General features: G+C 39.6%; 2 protein-coding genes across 3 annotated transcripts in view; one reads left to right on the forward strand and one right to left on the reverse strand.

Annotated features, from left to right (window-relative positions):
- LOC127977589 (transcriptional coactivator YAP1-like) overlaps window positions 1-17,096 on the forward strand; it is a 30,014-nt gene extending 12,918 nt beyond the window's left edge. Inside the window, exons 3-8 of one of the 2 annotated variants that reach the window (XM_052582538.1) lie at window positions 4,833-4,951; window positions 5,645-5,758; window positions 11,182-11,354; window positions 13,058-13,191; window positions 14,185-14,297; window positions 14,376-17,096. In XM_052582538.1, the coding sequence (XP_052438498.1) occupies window positions 4,833-4,951; window positions 5,645-5,758; window positions 11,182-11,354; window positions 13,058-13,191; window positions 14,185-14,297; window positions 14,376-14,614 (892 nt within the window). In that variant the 3' untranslated portion in view covers window positions 14,615-17,096. The remainder of the gene's footprint in view (window positions 1-4,832; window positions 4,952-5,644; window positions 5,759-11,181; window positions 11,355-13,057; window positions 13,192-14,184; window positions 14,298-14,375) is intronic. The other variant, XM_052582539.1, reaches the window with a different exon arrangement.
- tmem123 (transmembrane protein 123) lies at window positions 16,859-21,850 on the reverse strand. The gene is made up of 4 exons (XM_052582544.1): window positions 21,563-21,850; window positions 20,710-20,883; window positions 20,434-20,581; window positions 16,859-17,630 (listed from the first exon to the last, which is right to left on the reverse strand). Exons 1-4 carry the CDS (start codon window positions 21,615-21,617, stop codon window positions 17,606-17,608), a joined length of 402 nt encoding a protein of 133 aa, XP_052438504.1. The 5' UTR covers window positions 21,618-21,850; the 3' UTR covers window positions 16,859-17,605.
- Window positions 21,851-21,926: the final 76 nt, after the last annotated feature.

The raw sequence follows: 21,926 nt of genomic DNA on the forward strand, positions 1-21,926 counted from the left end.
AGCTAGAGAGCAGAATCACAGGCATAAAATCTGTTCAAGAAGGTGAGAGACATAATATGCTGCCTTCTAAGGGGCCATTTACACTACAATGTTTTCAGATAAAAAAAAATGGGAACATTTTTATGCATTTTGCCTGTTCGTTGGGGACTGAAAAAACATATTTTTGAAAACGGGTTTGAAAGTGCAAGTTTTTGAAAATCCACCGTTATCATTTCTGTGTAAACTCCCAAAACAGAAATCTTTGAAAACGGTGACATCATGCACATGCGTGATGGGTATGTAGATTTGCGAAGTACGAGTCGATTTTAAATGCAAGTGCGAAAAAAAACATACATAAGTTTGCTAACGCTTCTTCAGCAAAGTGTTGATTTACTTCATCAATATAACATCCAACAGTGGAGATGCATAATATACATTATCAAAACAGGTGTTTACCAACAAGCTGACAGCACTAACTACTGGCCTGGCATACGTAATACAGCATTTTGACCGTTTTCACGGATATGTGTAAATGCGAATCATTTTGAAAACGTTGTTGTGTATATGTGAAACTAGTTAAAAATGCATGGGAAAAACTTTTCCGTGTTTGACTACATCATTGTTGTGTAGCCTAAACATGGCTTAAGAGATCCTACACAAAGATATCAATCCCATAATGCACTGCCAGGAGGTCAGTGAAGAAATAAGGTGAGAGGAATGGCAATTTTTTTCATTCTATAAAACTTCTGCACAGAGTCCTATGTGTGTTTTTAGAGCTGCTTACTATATAGTGCACTCCAAATCATTCTTTTATGAGGTTCTATGATGTTTATGATGCCCTCCAAGAAGGCAGTCGCCCATGCCATCTCACTCTATTTTGGAACAAAGCTCATGTTTTAGCTTGAGTTGGGAGATTTTTGCATTCAAACCACTGCCAGAAAACAGCATGTTGTAAGTAAGCTGTCGCTCATGTTGGTTACGGTCCGTAGTTCTCGTTCTAGATCATCGTGACACTGAATTAAACATAAGCGTCAGTGTTTTGCATGGAAGAGGCACTGTGTGGGCAGAGCGCTCGGGCTAATAAAGCCCACCTGTGTGAGTGCGCCTGCGTCTGCCCTCGCTGAAACCCAAGAGGAGATCTTCATACTCAACATCCTGTTCTCCAATTAAAATTAACTCGCACCGCCTCTCCCTCCCTCGCTCCCCCGTGTCTCTGTCATAGTTTCCAGCAGCAATAGGAGGGGGAGGATCGGGGTGACATAAAGTGTAACAGGACCACAAGCATCCACTCAGCCAATGGAGTTCTGAGGGATTGCTTCCACGCTCGTTTTTTCCTCCTCTGTGGCCTTTTCTTTTTGTTTGACGGTCATTTGGCCCTCCCCCGTGACCCTCCCGAAGAGGCCCCCTGTTCCTCGTCTGTTTTCCTGGAGTGTGTGTGTGGGTTGGGGGTAGGGTGGCTTACTGGTAGGTGGGTGGGAGAGGGGCAGTTTTTGGCAGATCCTTTGATCAGTAAAGCATAAACAAGAGGGAGCTTAGAGAAGAGGGGGTGTTGAAGTGCTGAGTCAGGCGCTCTCTTTCTCTCTCTCCTCTTTTTGTTATTCTTGCTCCCTCCCATTCTCATAAGGCACTGATGGCAGAATAGCGACTAATTGGTGGCAAAAATAAAGTGACGGCAGAAAAAAAAAAAAGGTCAGCAGGCTGTGTTTATGATGAGAAAGGGTCTTGTCAATTCGGTCCTGCAAAGCAAACCTGTCAAATTTACAGTATTCATTTATTCACACGGTCAAACTTTTTTTGGTCCAGTGGTTTCTCTTCCAGTAGACTAGTGGTCAGCCGTCTATCTATCAAGACTAGGGTCCAAACAGCATGGGTTTTTCAATCGCTGAAGCCAATATGAATAGTTCTTGGTGACTCATGGTCTGTATAATGCTAGTATATTCATATACATTGTTTCCCATGTAGTAAAAGTATGCACCACTTTTCAAAGGTTTGGATTAGTAAGATTTTTTATTTCTTTTATTCAGTAAAGAATGCATTAAATTGATAAAAGTGACAGTAAGGCATTTAAATGTTACAATTTCTATTTCAAATAATACTGTTCTTTTTAACTTTGATTAAAGAATCTTGAAAAAAAAAACTGATTTCTGAAGGATCACTAACACTGAAAATTATATTGTATATTTACGATGTAATTATATTTCACAATATTACTAGTTTTATTGCATTATAATTTATTTCTAACATATTTAAAAAAATGTTTAAAAAAAAAAGTGAATTGTTCTGAGTGATTTCTAAAACAATTAAACTTTTTTACAAATAATTTATTTGTAAATCAAACTGGAATGCCGACAAGTGAAATATTAGCTATATTACAGTAAAATCATGCTTTATAGGAATGTTAAGGCACTAAAGTGTCAACTATGAAAAAAATTAGGAGATTGCAATTTAATGTACTTTTGACAAGTAATTATACATAATTAAATTATTTAATGTAAATAAAGTTTATATAAATTGGCTTAAATTAAGGAACTACTGAAAATACAGAATATTTTTCATGTTTTTATAAAAATGACCTTTTTTTTCCCCCTCTATTGACAGGGCTGTCAGTAGACTTAAAAACTGACAAAAGGAAGTGGTGTCAGTTATTTATTAGCCAATCAAACGTGCTTATCAGTCAATGCCAATACTCTCAAAATAGATTTACTAGTCGGGATGCCCAAACATAAATTCAGTGCATGCAAATATTACGTTTTCAGTGACAAAAACTGTCTTAAATAGGCAAACAGAGCAGAGTTGGGGGGAAAGAGGAGCAAGTGAATAGCATTTAGGGTTTTGGGTCGTAGCTTGCTCTGAGCTTTTGTGCAGCAGGTGAAAGCTTTGTAAAACTGGCGCCAGATTGTTAAAGAGCCTGACACTTCAGTGTGTTGGAACAGGCAGCGAGAGAAAGAAACCTCCTGGGAGGAGACCCATGACTGACCCTGCCTGAATGTACAGGCCCTCGCCTGAGAGAGAGAGGGGCCTTTTCCTGTGTTAACTCTACATCTTAATCGAGCAACAAGCCCAGACAAAGCCGTCATTAGAAATGCCTCTACACCGAGTGCTGCAGCCAGGTCTCACTGTAGAATAGACGCAAGTTGTGTTTCACAACCGCCTAGCTTGTCCTGAAGTTACATAAATCTACTTCCTTCAGGAGTGTTTACTTGCAGCAGTATTTTGACTTAAAAACCAATCCGCACTGGCTGTAGTTTGATAGACCTGACAGAACATGCAACGCCTCTATCGCAGGTCTTTTGAACCGCCCACTCCGTCCCTAACACTGCTCGTAAATTGCGTGCTTGTGCCTTCAGGACACCAAAACTGTTTTCTTGGAAGACTTTATTTGTTTCAAAGAAAATGGGAAGATTAGCGGCTAGTGTTTTGGAAGGACATGGATTGTCTGGTTTGATTTGAAGGAAGCTGGGAGATTAGATCATGAAATGTGCCGTGATAGTACGTTAGAAAACTTACGAATGTTAGTTTTTGGAGATAAATAGTTCAGGGTGAACTTGTTTCTTTTTGGTTGTTCAAATGAAAGTACGTCTGTTGGGTATTCATGCTGAGATTGGGCCTTCTTTTTCAGCATGCACTGCTTAACCTTTAAGTGATAAACTGCAGTGAAAAGAGGACAACATTTGCGTCAAGCAGCACTGCTCTCCCTGCCACCCTGCTGTCTGAGATCTGAATAAACAGAGGGGTGGAAGCCTGGCTTCAGTCTGTCCTTTTAGACTCGTTGATTCGTTTTCCACTAACCGTGTTATTCATCACTGACCTTACACAGTAATCTGTGGCTTCATGTGCAGATGACATCGGTTCAGGCAAATCCCATGTAAACGGGGTCGAAGTTCACTCAACGGCCTACGGTTATCCACGCTCCTTCCTCCACAGCAATGCATCAGCAGATCTAACACAAGAGTGGGTGGCAATTGTAAAGTTTATGAAACTGACTTTTTTATAAGAGCATAGTTTTAGCATCCAGGGCAAATGAAATGAATGGGAGTTTCACTGCTAACAGGACAGACCATCATTTATACTTGCTTGCAGGAGGCTTCGGAGATGTTTGGTTCCTGCTTGCTTTTGCTTATGCAGATTAAAGGACTGAGATGCTATCCAAATGGATCTGTGTTCAGGTGTTGTTTACAAAGATCTTGTAAAAGGTCCACTTGCTGGGAGTTTTATCTGAGCAGCACTCTGTTTGAATCAAATAAACCAATGTGGGATATATAACACTGGTTTATATGGTAGTGCATTGCCTTTGAAATATTATAGATTTATTCAGGCTAGAACAAGAACAAATGTAATCACTTATAAAAGGATGTAATATTAATATATACAGTCAAACCAAAAAATTATTCAGACAACAGATCTAATTTTTGATATCCTTTTACTAGTTTAGGTGAGTGAGTATAGCAAAATAAAGTAAACTGTGACATGTTATATTCGGACACTTTGACCTGACCATGTTTTGCTTATATGTTTTTCTTTAAAATTAATTAAGCATTGCTTGATAGTGGGTCGACCAAAGTTTTATCTGACATAATCCAGATGAATTTGTTCTGACACAGTTTAACTCCAAGTTCCTGTCATATTGTATTACCATTTCTAAACTATAGTAAATAAACTGATAATGTGAGAAAATTTAGGTGACTGAATGACTTTTGGTTTGACTGTACGTATGCATACATACATGTGTATAAACCGGGCAGTTTGTTTTGGTCCTATCTGTCAAACCAAAGAGGCAGCTCATTCGGATTTGGGTCAAGCCACAATATTTCTGTCTAATCGTCCTGCTTATGTATGTCTCTGTCTCCTCATAGCCATAATGACCAGACGACCACCTGGCAGGATCCACGTAAGGCCCTCCTTCAGATGAACCAGGCCGCCCCGGCCAGCCCAGCACCTGTGCAGCAGCAGAACATCATGAACCCTGCCTCAGGTCAGCAACTCCAGACACTCGATTCATATTAAACACTACACTCTCAGTCCCAGCATTCTTATGGTAATTCTACGGGTGTAGCAGTGTCTGTTTACATCCCACCCAAACCCGCCTCTACCTCAGCAAGTGCAAAGACCTTATCAGGGCAGACGAATGCAAATGCATGCATGCATGTGAATGGCAGCTGATGATTAGGTAGACATGTTTGGTTGGAGTGACAATAGTGACCTGGGTGTCCATATTATGAAAGGTTCCACAGGAACTGATGGAATCAACAAGACTGGTCCCGTTCAGGGTTGTAAGGTGTTCCCACAGACGTTAATGTCATTCTTTGCAAAGTCGTTTGGTCCTGGAAAGTATAGAGTGCAGCAGTTTCTGCCCACTTTTTTTGAGCAGCCTGATTCCGGAGGAATGTTTCCTATTCATTTTTTCTATAGGAAGTTTTTTGTTAAATGGTTACAAGCCAGCTACGAGGTGAATCAAATGACAAACTTCGAAATGAAAGCAAAAAACACTTTTTGCTTTTCGCCATTTTCCTGTGATTGGTGGAGATTTCTCTCCAAAATTTCATAAGCTTGTGAAAATGTTGGATAAAAAAAAAGAAAAAATGTGTGGATTATGGCCAAAGATTTCAAAAACGATAATTTCACTTAGTAATGGACAATTTTCTGTACACTGGCTGTTCTCTCTCAGGTCCTCTTCCTGATGGTTGGGAGCAAGCTATTACCTCAGAAGGAGAGATCTACTACATCAATCACAAGAACAAAACCACCTCTTGGCTGGACCCACGACTTGACCCGCGTTACGGTGAGCTTAAAGTCCTAAAAGTTCATAATACTAAAAATAGTTATCATTATAAATCATACTTTTCATTAAACATTGGTCTCTTAGCATGATAGCGTCGTCACCATTTTATTAAAGAAATAAGCCTCGTGAGTAGTGATGCACTAAAATTCCAGCAACTAAAAAAAATATTCATCGAAATTGCAAAAAAAAGAAAAAACAACGGAAACAGTTAACGCTTCTTCGATGACGTGTTTTGAACATCTGTTCAGTGTGGATAAGCTAACAACATTTAAACATGTCTGCATGGTCCACTATGACCAAAATTGTTACTAGATGTAAAAAGAAATTTGGTTGAGGTATCGAGAGGCGGCCGAACTTTACTACAACTGGTTTTATCACCTGTGGACAACCTCAGCTGCGTACCGAGTTCAGTTAGCCCAATTTAATTACAGAAATTTTATTTTTTGGTTTCTACTTTTGACTCCATGAGAACTTTCAATTTGGTGTATGACTGAACCTGAGTTCCACTGTGGTAAAATAACTGCAGCTATCTCTTATTGCTGTATTATTATACTGATTACAAACCGAGTATAGATGGCTACTCTCTGCGCTGTTTGCGAATGAAAGTGAGTGAGAGTGTGTTTTTGTGTCACACTATTCGGAGAGTATTCCTGCGTCCTGTGACTCATACTGAGGTTAGCCAAAACTGTTCCACACTCAGGACTCAGCGATGTGATCCCTTGACTCACACACAAACACAAACTAGCTCAAACTGCATCTGATTATGCCTTTTCCTAAACCCCTTGTTCAGATATGCATCCATAATCCATACGCAGAGACAATGAAAGCTATCTAGGCAGCGGAACTGTCACGTTAATCTAATCATCGTTTTTTTTTTTTTTTTCTGTGCCGATAAATGGTTCACCGAAAGGTTGTCAGACTGAGATGTTTGTCCTTTTTCTACCCCTTTCAGTCCCTCTCTTTAATCTCTTTCTATGAGCACGTAAGGCTCACAAAGAGATGAAGGCTTCTACTTATGTCACTTTGAGTTACTCACGCTTGAAGTGTTTTCCCTTCATCCCAAAACAGTTTTCCCCAGGGACACTATCTCACTATCTCCTTCATGTATGAACAAGCATGTTCTGCACCATTTTTGACCAAAATCCTCGACTACAAAACAAGTTTCCATACACCTAACACACAAGTGGTCGTGGGGAAAGTGGTAAACAGTCTGTGAAGGGCTGGGTCAGGCAGGAGAGAGAGAGAGAGAAAGAACGAAAGACAAAAAGGGAGGGGGGTCGGCGCTGGTGGGTGAAGCCCTTTGAAGATTTATAAGTGTTCAGCGGACAAGGCTGGTGGGCCCCTGAATTACAGACGTAATGTGAGGTGGGGGGACTGCAATGGGGTAGACGTGGTTAACTCGTTCCTTGCCGCAAGTTGAGAATGTTTGGGCGTTCCCATGCGGTTTTTATGTAACTGCTTGTGTCTGCATTTCATTATGACCTTGGTGTTTGTGTTTTCATCCCTCAGCTCCTCTCGGTGAGGTCCCACTAACTTCAAAAAACGCGTTAGCTCCTCCTTGCACCAGTTGAACCCCAAAAAACAATGAAATGTGTTGCTAACCTGACATGTTGTCCCGTCTGGCTCTCCACTGACCCATTGGAGACACTTGGGTAATTTGAGCAGGGAGTAGAATGGGATTGTACTCCTTTAACAGAGAGCTGAAGTCTGGCCATTCTCTCTTTCTGTCTCACCCCCCTTCCCACCCCGCGTGAGGCCCAGCGCAGGCAGAACTGTTCTCAGCTGCACATCTAGACGGACTTGAGTCGGTGCCAGGCCTCTCGATGCTGCAGCTCTGCTCCTAATCTGTTCCAGACCTTTTCAGTCAAAGAGACCCAATGTTAGAGAGAGAGAGAGAAAGGGAGAGAAAGAGGAAAGGGGCAGGCGGAGTTAGGGCCAGAGAGGGGGAAGGGAAGAGGGAAAATAAAGGGAGGAATAGGAGAAAAAGAGAAGAAAGTCCATAGGATAAATGTTTGCCTCCTTTCTCAGAGGTCTGGTCTGAAAGTCCACCATGGGACTTTATGATGCATTTCACACTTCATCCGACCATTAGACTGAAAAACAATGATGCAAACTTTTTTTGTATGTGGTGTGAAGTTTTTGAGCCCAAAGGCTGACTGGAAACTTTGGTTATCAGCCATGTGCTGGGATTTTCTTAGTACTTCAGTGCAGGAGTTGGCACCTTGTTGGCAAATGCAGAGTGATGTCATGCTCTTGTGAAGCACTCATCTTTTCCAGAGCTTTAAGCTGACACACAAACTCATGAACGGTTGCATAAACACTTCATGACTCCCAAGACGCTCGCCTTATTGGGAAACAGGATGACGAATGTGACATCAGTGGTTCTCATTCAAAGGTGACAGAGTTTATCAGTACATTCATTAAGTTTGTATTCTGAAGCAAATGTTAGCAGTGCTTCCTCTTGCAGTTTCAATGGTGGTTGCTGGGTTGTTCTGTTTTAGGGCATTGCTATTTGGGTGCTAGCATGTTTTGGGTGTTTGCTTACTAGCCCAAGTCAAAATAAGCCACTCCCATGTGCCTGTTGTCCACTTTAAACCATTCATTGGGATTTTTTTTTTTTTTTTTTACCAGATGAAATGTACACCTTTTGCTTTAAGGTATTATCAATAGCTAGTTATAGGAATCATTTATCAGAACTGCTGAAGCCACTGACATTTTGAGTTTCTTCATGACATTGCAGCAGTCAGGCGGTACATTATATCTACTTCTACAGTTTTTTTTATTTTTTTTTCACAAATCCGAGTTTTGATATGGTAATTCAGAAATGGCATGAACACCTTTCGTTCCAATGTGTCTCCAGTGTGATCAAAGTTTCAAGTACTTTTTTGGTGAAAGATAAGAGAGTGAAAAAGGATGTAAAGTAAGAGTAATCTAGTGAAATAATTGGATCGATGATCAGGTATTTGTGATTTAAATAAGGTAAGCATATTGAAAGAACACCGGGTGTGTGAAAATACAAAGCCAAGGACCTACTAGAAAGCACTTCTAGTATTCAGTCAGGCTCAATTATTTGTAATGTAACTGCTATACATATTACTTGAGTAGCTTAGTGTGAATAACGGAAACCTATTTGCATTTCACACTGCAGTAATCACTACTAATAACTGTAAATGTCTCCCAAGTCTTGATGTATAAATATACCACCTGCTGTTTCTACTTGTAAGTGATACGGCTTCCATTCTTGCTACACTCTAGTCACAGCTGAGTTTCCTCATGCTGGCTTCCGGCAGCTCACAGCTTGCTTTTGTGTGGCCCGCTGAGGTTTATGTATGATAGGATATAGAGAGGCTTGTCTTCTGGACACAGATTGACTCTGTTTCCCTGTCTCCTCTGCTTTATGTGCTTATCTCTTAACTGGAAACGGTGTTTGAGCGCTGCTTTTATACAATACACCTGTTAAATCGACAGCCAGCAAATATTTACAGAGGCTTCAAAGGTCCTGGCGCTGCGTTTCCTGACGTTTCCCAACACCCCTTCGGTCTCACCTGCAAACGAGAGGGGAGCTTCGATTGGCTGGCTCAATTAAGACTTATTACTGGATGAATGTGCTCCAGAGCTAGTGTACGTCAATCAGAGCTTTCATCTTTCTCACTCTCTTTTTAATTATGTTCCTCTGGCACGTTTCCTCTTGCTGGTTCCTAGAAGACGACGTCCGTGGCACGAACTTATGCAACACGGAGTCATTCTGCCACATGGATAAGACTTGTTTGTGTGTTCTTGTCATCTTCATGCTGTGGTATGGAGTTTCCCAAGTGAGAAACCCACAGCAGTCAAGTACAGACTTGTCAGGGAAATCCAGACCTGAGAATCAAGAGATTTTTGTTGTGTTCCCAACTGTTTTAGCTGGCCACTCCTACCCTGAGATCAGCCATTAATGCTCCACCATTCAGCTTCAATAGACCCCCTATCTATGCGAGATAAGGGTCTTTAAAGAGAAACAAACACACACATGCACACCCCACTAGCACTCGTATACATTCCCACACACTCTTTCATGCCTCAGGCAGTGTGGGGGATGGTGTGTGTGTGTGTGTTTGTGAGGCGTGGTGAGTCTCTGATCTGATTCCCATGGTGAGAGGAGAGCGGAGACTCATTCAGGCCTGAGGTAGTGTAAACACACTCTGATTGAATGGTGATGAGGATAAGCGGGAAAGACGGGGCTCCCTCGCTCGCGCATGACAACGCCAGCTCCATCACAGATTTGTTTTCACTGGTGGCCTCAGTGCATAAGTAAACAGCCATTTTCACTGGTCCAATTACTGTAACACCCCACCTCCTGTTGTCCAAAACATTTGTTTCTGTGTTAGCGTCTGTGGCGATAAGCATTGCTCCATTCACTTGCATTGATAGGCTTTTTATACCTTATATGGTTCACATGGCTAATGCTAATGCCTCCTTTAGTGACAGATTTCAGAAATGGATATTTTTGACTGGAGATTGAATCTTAGGTTTTTATATAAATTAAACATGAATTTACAATTAGAACATCCATTTTTGTAAATAAATTACAATTATTATAAAATGTGTGAAATAAAATAAATAAAGTATAGACTGAGAAAATCTGAGTATATTTGTAAAAGTTCTGAATATTTATTTATAAATCAGAAAATATAATGTTATAATTTTGACAACATAAATGTGTATCCGAATATAGTTATACATAAGTATAAATTCATAAATGCAAATCTGTGTGTCACACTAAATTTATAGATGCAAAAAATACGTACAAATCTCTCAGTCTCTTTCTTTATGCGTTAACATACACACACACACACACACACACACATATATATTAGTGCTGTCAAACAATTAATTGTGTATTTATAAACATATTCATGTATATATTTAAGAAAAAAAATTACGTTTATACATTAAATTATGAACAAATATATACATGTAAATATTTTCAAATTATATGCTGTTTGTGTATGTTTATATAGATACGCACGCACGCACGCACGCACACACACACACACACACACACATTTATAGGTCTAAATATGGGAAACGTAGATGTAATTCTGAATATGTAGTATTTTCTGAAAGTAATCAATGACTCCCTAAATAAATTCAGATTTGTAAGTGCTTATTTGAATTTATAAATGTATATTTAGATTTCATACATAAACGTACATTATGATTAACATCCTGGGTTCTGATTAATATTACGTTTCAGTAGTATTTATATATATATTTATATAATATATATATAATATAGTAATAACACTATAAAGCCAAAAATGTACATATTTGATACTGTATTTTCTAGTGTTACTATATTTGCTTTTAAATATAAACTATATAATGAATGTTAATCAATAATAGAATGAAGCATCATAACGTAATTGATTTTGTGTCCTCAGCTATGAACCAGCAGCGGATTTCCCAGAGTGCTCCAGTGAAGCAAGGCTCCCAGCTGCCCTCCAGTCCACAGAGTGGAGTTCTGGGTGGAAACAACCAGATCAGGCTGCAGCAGATGCAGATGGAGAATGAGAGAATGAGGATCAAACAAGAGCTCCTTCGCCAGAGACCCCAGGTCAGACACACACACACACACACACACCTGTCAGAACATTCTGTCCTCACATGGTCTTCTGGTGCATAAACGAGCCTGATCTGTGCCGTGTGTACTCGCTGGTCATGTTGCGTATTTTTGTTTGTAATGTATCGTATCGTATAATTGTGCAGGTTGTTTCAAAAGATTATTGGCATAAGGTCTGGTCCACCTTGCACCTCAAAGCGACCTGTTGCACTTTGTTTCTCAGTACATATGGTGTAGGGTGGGTAAATCTGAAGCAGCGATACTTGCTGTGTATGTTTCCGTGCGCTAAATGAAAGGGTGGAAGATGAGGGGGCAGATGGAGGAGGTTTGGTTCAGCTGCCCCTGCTTTGGAATGTAAACACAGTGTTGACTCAGTGCTGCAGACCCCCCTGCTGGAAAACTAAATAAACAGATCATCAGGGATGATCTTACCGGCTCTAGCTAGAAGCAGCTCTCTTTAAAGAGCAATAAAGACAGGCCTTCAAATACATTTAAAGGCATGGATGTAGTGGCTGAAAATCCTATAATGAATCGCTCAGTCATCATAAAAATTGCATTCACAGCCTGTTGTAATATTATTGCATATTTCCTACTAAAAACATATTATTTATAACATTTTCTTAAACGTATGTGAAACATATAATTTGGTTAAAAACTTAAGACATTTGGATCATTCTAAAACTAATTAAAATAAGAATAAAATGGGCACTTTTTTAGTTTTAGATATCTCCAAGTGGCAACCTTCCGCTGCATTGATATTTAATACCCTTATTTTAATGACATCACTAAACACACAAACTCTTGCAGCTCAAATATGAAATATGAAAACTCTATATGCATTTAAAACACAGCTAAAATAAACAGATTAAATGACCTGTAAAAACAAATGAAAATAAAATACATTTAATAAAAATCTACATATAAAGACGTCAGTCAAAACAGAGGGACATGTCATTTACCAACTGTCCTATCCAAAAAAAAGAAAGAATAAAAGCCCACAAAACATAACTTTAAAAAATAATGAATAATTTGCAACAAGCTGAGTAAAGCGCATAAAGTCAGTCAGTAGGGTCAGTGTTAATGTTGATGTGTTGGAGTCTTTTCTGTGGTGATGGCATGTCGAGTTGTCTTTTAATCGGCGAAAGTTGTGACCGTATTTAAGGTTCAATTAGTCATAGGAAGTCAGTAATAAAAAGATCTGACCCTTCTGCCGTACCCTAAATGATGTGCAATAAACCCACACCTTCGCGTGAGTCTCCACAAACCAGCAGTTTGAGCTGAGACCGTAAAATAATCAAGGATGTTGACAGACAATCTTGCACAATCCATTGACAAATGATAACCAGATTTGCAACTCATGACTTGTTGGATGGGAAAGGCTTTTACTTCACTCAAATGGGTGATAAAGTAAACGAAGTAAAACTTGTATGTTAAGTTTTTTTTTTTTTTTCCTTCTTTCCCGTACCTCACTCACTGTTTCGCGTACGTGTGCATAGTTTGAAAGCAAAAACCTGTATAGTTTGTTCTGTCCTTTTCCTTTAATAGAAAAAAATGTATCCGCTCTCATCTCGGTGCTTGGAGTAATTCCAAAGAAAATCATTAATTTAGTCTTGCGTTAAGCTTCCGTTCCTGCAAACCCAGTCTGCTCACTTTAATGAATTTCGTACTTTGACACATATTCTTTTGTCTCCTTACAGGAGCTCGCCCTGAGAAACCAGCTGCCGACCAGCATGGAGCATGATGGCGGCACTCAAAACCCTGTGTCCTCCCCCAGCATGGGACAAGACGCACGTAACATGACCACCAACAGTTCTGACCCGTTCTTGAACAGGTAAGATGCATCAAACTGCAGGACTGCAGTCATACAAGAAAAAAAATCACTTTTGCATTTGCACATGGCATTATTTACCAGTTGAAAGGCACATAAGGGCAATGAACTTTTCCACAAAGGATGTTTGGCTGCATTGTGTGTTCGTGTTTTTTAGTTTTTTTAACTTGAGTGACACTCACTAGTGACCCCTGCTGGAGAAGCTGTTGAAAGTAAATCCGAATTAAGCTGCTTTTGCAGAGAATTGCGTCCTCCAGTGGCAGTCGAGCACATACAAATCTCCTCCTACATGTGAGCAGATAAGGGATTGATGTGAATAACAAGGCGGCCCGAGAGAACATGTGGTTTCGGTCTTAGACAAGGCCAGCCTCCCTCTTCCACCTCCGCTGCACACACAAAGAGCTCATTCATCCAGCAGCTCTCATGCACCGAAGCCGCATTTCATTCTCTTAATTAGAAGAAACTTGCTGTATTTTCTCTCACTGTAGCATGTCCTCTGCTCTCTTTATTCTGAACTGCCTGAACTGTGCTATTTATAGAGAGACCACCAGCAAAACAACACCTTTCACAATCAAAGGCAGTTCAAAGCAGGCCACTGCGAGTAGTACAAGCAATTACTAGCAAAATTTAAGCAGAATAATTTTAAGCAGAAGCTTAAAGAACTCTTTTCTGTTTTAGTAGTATTATGATTTGATGCTCAGGGAATATTTGGATTATTATCAGCGTGAAAACAATTGTGCTGTTTACGGTAATATCTTTGTGTAAACCATGATCATTTCCCCCCAGGTTTCTTTAATCAATATAAAGTTCAGCATTCATTTTAAAATACAAATCTTTTGTAACATATATTAGATGTCTTTTAATGCTTCTTTTCATTTTTTATTCCAAATGATCTTGCCTCAAACGTTCGACCGAGTAGTGTAAGTGTACAGTTTACATATGTACGCAGATGAGAGTTGTCTAAGCAGTTGTGTCCGGGTGTTTTTTCCTGTGCAGTGGGACATATCACTCCAGAGACGAGAGCACAGACAGTGGCCTGAGCATGAGCAGCTACAGCGTCCCCCGTACCCCGGACGACTTCCTCAACAGTGTGGACGAGATGGAGACAGGTACGCCACAACAAGAATACTCAATGTAACCACACACATGATGTCAGCACATTTTAAGACCAACCGTCTCGCTCTCAGGCGACAGCCTCGGCCCCAGCTCGATGGCGACACAGCCCAGCCGTTTCCCAGACTACCTAGATGCGATCCCGGGCACAGACGTGGACCTGGGCACCCTGGAGGGGGAGAGCATGGCGGTGGAGGGTGAGGAGCTGATGCCAAGCCTGCAGGAAGCGCTGAGCTCCGACATCCTCAACGACATGGAGTCAGTGCTGGCAGCCACCAAGATCGACAAGGAAAACTTTCTAACCTGGCTATAGAGCACCTGGATCCAGCGCTACGCCTTCTCTTCCAACATGCCGAACTGCTGCCTAATCCAATCTGTGAAGGATGTGTAGATGCTTTGAGTTAAGAAAAGAAAGACATTTCACCCTACTGGACAGTTTTTACATTATCTTCTATTCACTACATTTGGCCGAATTGGTTTTAAAAGCAGAGGGATTTTAACCTTTGGTCCTTTTTGGGCTTCTTTTTGTTTTCTTAAGTCTTTTTTTTTTCATGTCTGCATCCTCAAGGCTGGCCCATGAACAGACAAGTGTCCACAAGTACCCATATCTCTTTCACGGCTGAACTGCGTGCAAGTATGCGAATGTGAAGTTGTGTGCGCGACGTGTCGTTTCTCCCCTCGCTGGGCGAACAGGGCCGAGAGGGCTCAGAGAGAAATAAAGACAGACGAACCCCGGAACCAACATACCGCAACCTCCTGTGACTGCAGCTCCCGTCTCAGAACATCCCTGATCTCGGCTCATTTTTTCCTCGTACAGTAATGAGCCTGAGAAACCAAAAAGCGATGAGGAGGTCGTCTGTATGTGAAGGGATTGTGATTGTAAGGTCTAAGTCGTGTGGCTTTAGTTAAACAAATACTGCTGCTTGGCTGTGCCAGCATATCACACTAGAAACTGAGTAATCAAGTGCCTTCAGACAAAAAAAAACATGTTCCTGTCTGCTACAGATCATAGATCAAATCTGACATTTGCTTTTACTTACTAACTTCATTAATCAAAGTATATTTCTTTGCAAAGGTTTTATAAAAAAAATATTATGTTGGGAATTAGGGTTTGATTTTTTTTCCTTTTTTTTTTAAAGGACCCTAGCTTCTTCGTGTGTTAGTTTTATTTAAGCCTGATTCTGTTTTCTCAAGGGTTATGGCATTAATGTGTGATCAAAGAACAAATCTGATCTTTCTGCTCTCATTTGAAGAGTTTTATACAGAACAACTATTCTAAGAGCTGCCTTGTAGTACATGAACTGATTCACAAAGAACACTATCTAGATGGACGCTAGCATCTTAATCAACCTGATTGTTCCCTTTCATTACCGATATTTTTATTTTATTATACGATTATAGAATCTCAGTCGGTATGTTGTTGCTTACTTGCTTATTTTAGCGAAAATCTCAGATTTTTTTTTTTTAAATCCAAAAGCAATGAACAAAATCTCAAGGGCACTTTGATGAACAGACAGACATCTCTGATATGAGCTCCAGTAGAGTCTGTGCCAGTCATGTTGATGATGTTTGGTGCCGAGGTGGATATCGGGCAGGAAGAGGAAGGTTCTGATAGGTTTAGATGGATAGATGAGCATGTCTTAAAGGTTAGTGCTGTAGATTAGCTGTTAGCTTGGATTCGAGTTTGATAACAGTGGGCATGAATGATACAGTAGACTTTATGGAAACAATCAGTTATGTTCGTTTCTGTCAGGATTTCCAGGAGGCTTCCAAAGACTTTTTTTTTTTTTTTTTTTAGTAATGAACAACAAATAAAAAATAATTTATCATACTTTTATATACACGTAAGACATAAGCTAATGAGAAAGTTCGAATTGATTTGTGAGGAGATTTCTAATGAAGCCAGATTCGTCTGGTCCTCTGATGTCAGTACTAAAGACACATTAGGCAGGTTACCTAGGTTTGCATTATTTCACTAGAGCAGAACACTACAGGGACTTTGCCCATTACAAATTTGCTGCAGATGCTTTGAATTCATTTCCTCTTGTTTACAATATATGGATACCTTTACACTACATGATTATGGCTCAATAACTGGCCCGTACACTAAATGTGTGTTGTACTGATTTTTTGTTTCTTAACAAAGGTGAAGTTTTATCAGTATAATGTCTGTGGTCTGTGGGGGTGAATATACCGCTAAGGTTTATAACGCAATTGCCTCGGTAAGCGCAATTTAATGGTCAGATTTTATGATCAAAAACAGCAAGCTAGGCCATAGTAATGAAAGTTAGAAGTTATAAAGAAAATAAAAGTGGTGAGAGAAAAAAAAAAGCAAATACAAGCTAAGAGAACTATATTTTTGCAAACAAAGTATTGATGGCAGACTCGAGTGGGGTAAAACAGTGTTGGAGAGAGCAATGCAACAAAATGTTTTATGAATTGTGGGTACACTGATGGTATTGCACGTTTCTAAAACATTGACTAAAATGTGTATGTCACTTAAACTTTAAATTTTATGCTTGCTTAGTGTGCAACTGTTCAGAATATATAGTAACTGTTTACTTTTTTTTTTTGTAGTGGTAGTACTAATCACACAAGTTAATGGATTGGTATTTAGATTTATTTTAAATGCACCCAGAATGAATTTATATATCCTTTTATTATGATCTCTCTCTCTCTCTCTTTTTTTTTAAATCAATGTATGTGCATGTACTTTAGAACCTTAAGTTCTGTTACATTATATTTCTTTACATATTACTTTCAAATTGGCCTGGAATAAAGTATATACTTTGGTAGTTACTGTGTTTAATCCGTTATTTTATCAGTTTTCTATTGTACATCATGCAGTCATGCAGTTAGACTAAATCACTTTATTGGATCACTTCTTCTTCCATACATGATGAAACCCAAAATCAACACTTTTCAAACAAATGTATCGTGAACGTTTATTTAAAAATATTAGAAACTTTAAAAGAAAAAGCTCCTGAACTGTAACCAAATCATTTTTGCCTCTGGTAGGTCTTTAAGAAGATTTACGGGAGCACATTTTAAACGCTATATGACTGCACCGGACTAGACCGTAGACACAGACACAAACACACATTTTTGTTTTTCAAGTATTGTTCAAGTATTCACAGCTGAAAATTTAAAAGGGAATAGGGAATAACCTATTTAAGATTACAATTTAATATGTATCAAACCAGATACTGCCTCCTATACATATTTACCACATTAAGGTGAAAACGTTCTCTTCAGATGAGGACTAGCTTGTGTTTTAGCCTGTATTTCCTCAACGGCTCCATTTTTAAATGATGGCATCGTGTTCCTCACTGCGGGACATTAAATAAAAATTAGCTGTTTAACATTATTCCATATGAACATGTATAAATTATGGGATAATACATAAGAGTGCTTTGGCTTAGGTTGCATGTAATTATGCATAATTAAGTGTTATAATATTAAGTACATGTAACGTGTAACAAGGACACCTTAAACTAAAGTGTTACCATGATAAATGATGCATAATTACATAAAAATAACCCAACCCTAACCATATAGAATGTAGTTAATAAATATTACTCCGTATTTAAAAGTGTATGTACACCGTAACAAGGACACCTTAAAATAAAGTGAAACCCAGACCTACTGTGTGCTACGAGTTTTTGTGAAAATTTTGGTGAAAAACTACATTACCCACGATGCTGTACAGACACTCCACCAGAGTAAATGCAAATCCTGTAAATCATCTCTCTGCATATCTATATTTACTGTACATATATATGTATATACACACACACACACACACATATATACAGTAGTATATGTGTGTATATATACAGTGGGTACGGAAAGTATTCAGACCCCCTTAAATTTTTCACTGTTATATTGCAGCCATTTGCTAAAATCATTTAAGTTCTTTTTGTTTTCCCTCATTATTGTACACACAGCACCCCATATTGACAGAAAAACACAGAATTGTTGACATTTTTGCAGATTTATTAAATACGTGAAATATCACATGGCCCTTAGTATTCAGACCCTTGCTGTGACACTCTGTCCATTTCTTCTGATCATCCTTGAGCTGGTTCTACATCTTCATTTCAGTCCAGCTGTCTTCGATTATACTGATTGGACCTGATTAGGAAAGCCAAACACCTGTCAAAGGAACTGTCTGAAGAGCTCAGAGACAGAATTGTGGCAAGGCACAGATCTGGCTAAGGTTACAAAAAAAATTCTGCTGCACTTAAGGTTCCTAAGTGGCCTCCATAATCCTTAAATGGAAGACGTTTGGGACGACCAGAACCCTTCCTAGAGCTGCCATCTGGCCAAACTGAGCTACCGCGGGAACTTAACCCAGGAACTACCTTACCCAGGGTAAATCTAACAGGTAATCTTTGGTCTGTATTCAATTTATTTATGTTAAAATGAAAATAAAAAAATGTTATATAAAAATGTATATAATATTTAGTTTCATTGTAATGACTGTATATACACATTTCCCTGAACTAAGTACATTTCTACAGCTGTTATTATGTCTAAATGAAAATGTAAGGAGGCAGTGGTATTTGATATCCTATTTTGTTTTATTGTAAATATACAGTAAGGAAAATTGCAGTAGCCATGGTCAGCTGACTGAAGTTATCAAGTACGCTGCTTTTTGCAGATTTACTGGATTTCCGTCATTGCGGACATCACACTCCCGAGACGAATGCACAAAGTCTGAACTACCGAGGATTCACGTCCAAAATCAGCGTACTTTGTACTGAGGAATGTGCGCAGACCTACGTCACCAGTCTATTTGCCTCATCTACCCGGTAATTTACACCGTGCTGGAAACGCAGAAAGCAACAGGTCTGGGGGGAAAAAAAGTTCCTGGTACAAATGTTCCGGGTAATTTCGGTGGAAACGCGGCATTAGTGAGAGAGGTAAAGAACCCCCAAAGATCACTGTGGCTGGGCTCCAGAGATGCAGTTGGGTGGTGGGAGAAAGTTGTAGAAAGTCAACCATCACTGCAGCCCTCCACCAGTCTGGGCTTTATGGCAGAGTGCCCTGATGGAAGCCTCTCCTCAGTGCAAGACACGTGAAAGCCCCCATGGAGTTTGCTAAAAAATGATGAGACCAAGATCATCACCTGCTCATCACCTGTCCAATACAGTGAAGCATTGTGGTGGCAGCATCAAGCTGTGGGGATGTTTTTCAACTGCAGGGACAGGATGAGTGGTTGCAATAGAGGGAAAGATACAGGGATATCCTGGACGAAAATATTCTCCAGAGTGCTCAGGACCTCAGACTGGGCCGAAGGTTCACCTTCCAAAAAGACAATGACCTGGCTCCACAACAACTCTGTGACTGTTCTTGAGTGGCCCAGCCAGAGACCTGAGTTAAACCCAACTGAGCATCTCTGGAGAGACCTGAAAATGGCTGTCCAACAACGTTTACCATCCAACCTGACAGAACAGGAGAGGATCTGCAAGGAGGAATGCCAGAGGATCCCCAAATCCAGGTGTGAAAAACTTTTTGCATCTTTCCCATAAAGACTCTGGCTCTATTAGATCAAAAGGGTGCTTCTACTAAATACTGAGGAAAGCGTCTGAATACTCAGGACCATGTGATATTTCAGTTTTCCTTTTATAATAAATCTGCAAAAATGTCAACAATTCTGTGTTTGTGTTCTGTCAATATGGGGAGCTGTGTGTACATTAATGAGGAAAAAATAACTATAATTTAACAAATGGCTGCAATACAACAAAGAGTGAAAAGTTTAAGGGGGTCCGAATACTTTCCGTACCCACTGTGTATATATATACTGTATATATACACACACACACACACACACAATATTTGTCTCATACATACAGTACCATTTTTATTTTTTTCAAATAAGTTTAAGATTTTATTCACCTTATAGCTGGTTGGTTGGGTATATTACTCTTGATAATAACTTTTTAACAATCCCTATGGGGAATTTTTATTTTTTTTTAAATCCGTGCTGCTGAAAAAGTGAATGGGCACTAATGCGTTCTTTTGAGAAATAGGAGGTACATGGTTCACAAACTCATCATATATCTGGACATATCTTGGATCAATATTTTTTTTTTTTTAACACTAGCCTCCAGCTCTGATGGTACTCACATGACTCTGTAGCGCACTTCCCGTTGTGAGCAAGTCAATCTGTAGCCCAGACTGATGACCAGTATGATAATAAAGGCCAGCATCATACCGCCAATGAAACTACCCGCATGGAACCGAGGACCTGCTGTTGGGTTACTAGGAGGAACACCTGTTTTATCCATCCAAAGACAATAGAGGTTTAAAAAAATTGACTGTATTAATGCTGATGATGCTGTTGGTGAAACTAATGCTGATCTAAAGTAGTGCAATCAATCAGTGCAGAAACTCAGACTGTACCTGTCGTAACAGAAATCAGCCGTTTGCTCTCTGTTGAGATGTGCACAGTGTTCACAGACGGTTCAGTTGGATCGATGGGTTCAGCTTTGGGCAGTAATGTTGAATAGTTGGACATGTTCAATCTAGTCACTGAAGTCTTTCCTTCAGCTGAATGAGCCTGGACAGCTCTCCTGTCTGCATATGGAAAATCCAGATCAGCAAAAGCAGTTTATTTGTTCTTATGTTACAGAAATTACAATAACAGCCAATAGCAGAGTACTTTTATAGTGTTGTGTAAGATTTCGCTGCAATAGCACACATCTGGTCCAAAACATTGCGAATGCTGTAATTCTGTGTATTCATGGAAATTTGAGTAAGATTCATATGGCTGTTCTACTGGAGTAACTCATTTGTTTACATGTAAGATAGTCTCAAAAAAGTGAGCAGTGAACCGTCAACCTAGACCAGCCAAGGCCTGGAAAAAAAGTATATACTTGGGTAGGAAATGTAAACAAGTATCTAATGTTAAAAGTATCTACCAATCTATCACTGACCCTTGTACTGCCGTTCAGCTTTTCCTCACTATCTGTGGAAAGTTAACAAAAAGAAAAAGGGTAATATAATAGTAAGAACAGTTTTGGTGCCTGTAAAACAACATTTCCCTTACTATAAACTTTTACTTTAAACTGATACGTTTGGCATCTTTGCCATAAGCCTTGCTTCATTTCGGACTCGGAGTCTGTTGAGCAGCTCCCTCAGTTTTGAGACAGAACCGCAATGTCCCAAACTCCGTGTACACGTATACACACTGGAAGCTTTCGCAATTTCCGCGGTTTCTAGAGTTCTAACAAATAAACAAATGAGATTTACTCACCGGATGGCAAAAGCAGACAGGAATGAATGAAGATGAAACACAAACAGCGTTTCATTTTCTTTACGAATAAACTTTAGTCCCAAAACTAACCGACAGTCATGAAAGACGAATAAAGCTCTTAGTCTGCCCTCATTAACGACGAAGTTATCAAACTGCTTCAGGTATCAAGAACGCTTCATAAATAATGAAATTAGACTTTAATATCCAGTTTTAGTCGACACCAGCTCAACTGGATGACAGCAACAGCGACTGAAACTGTTAACCATGTGGTCTACTTGGAGGTCTGGTTTGCACATCCGTCGGTGTATGTGTGTACTGTAAAAAGCAGGCGCTCACCATTCAAATCTAATGTAACGTCACTGTC

This window comes from Carassius gibelio, chromosome B18 (assembly GCF_023724105.1).
Source record: "Carassius gibelio isolate Cgi1373 ecotype wild population from Czech Republic chromosome B18, carGib1.2-hapl.c, whole genome shotgun sequence".
In the NCBI taxonomy this organism is placed as follows: domain Eukaryota; kingdom Metazoa; phylum Chordata; class Actinopteri; order Cypriniformes; family Cyprinidae; genus Carassius; species Carassius gibelio.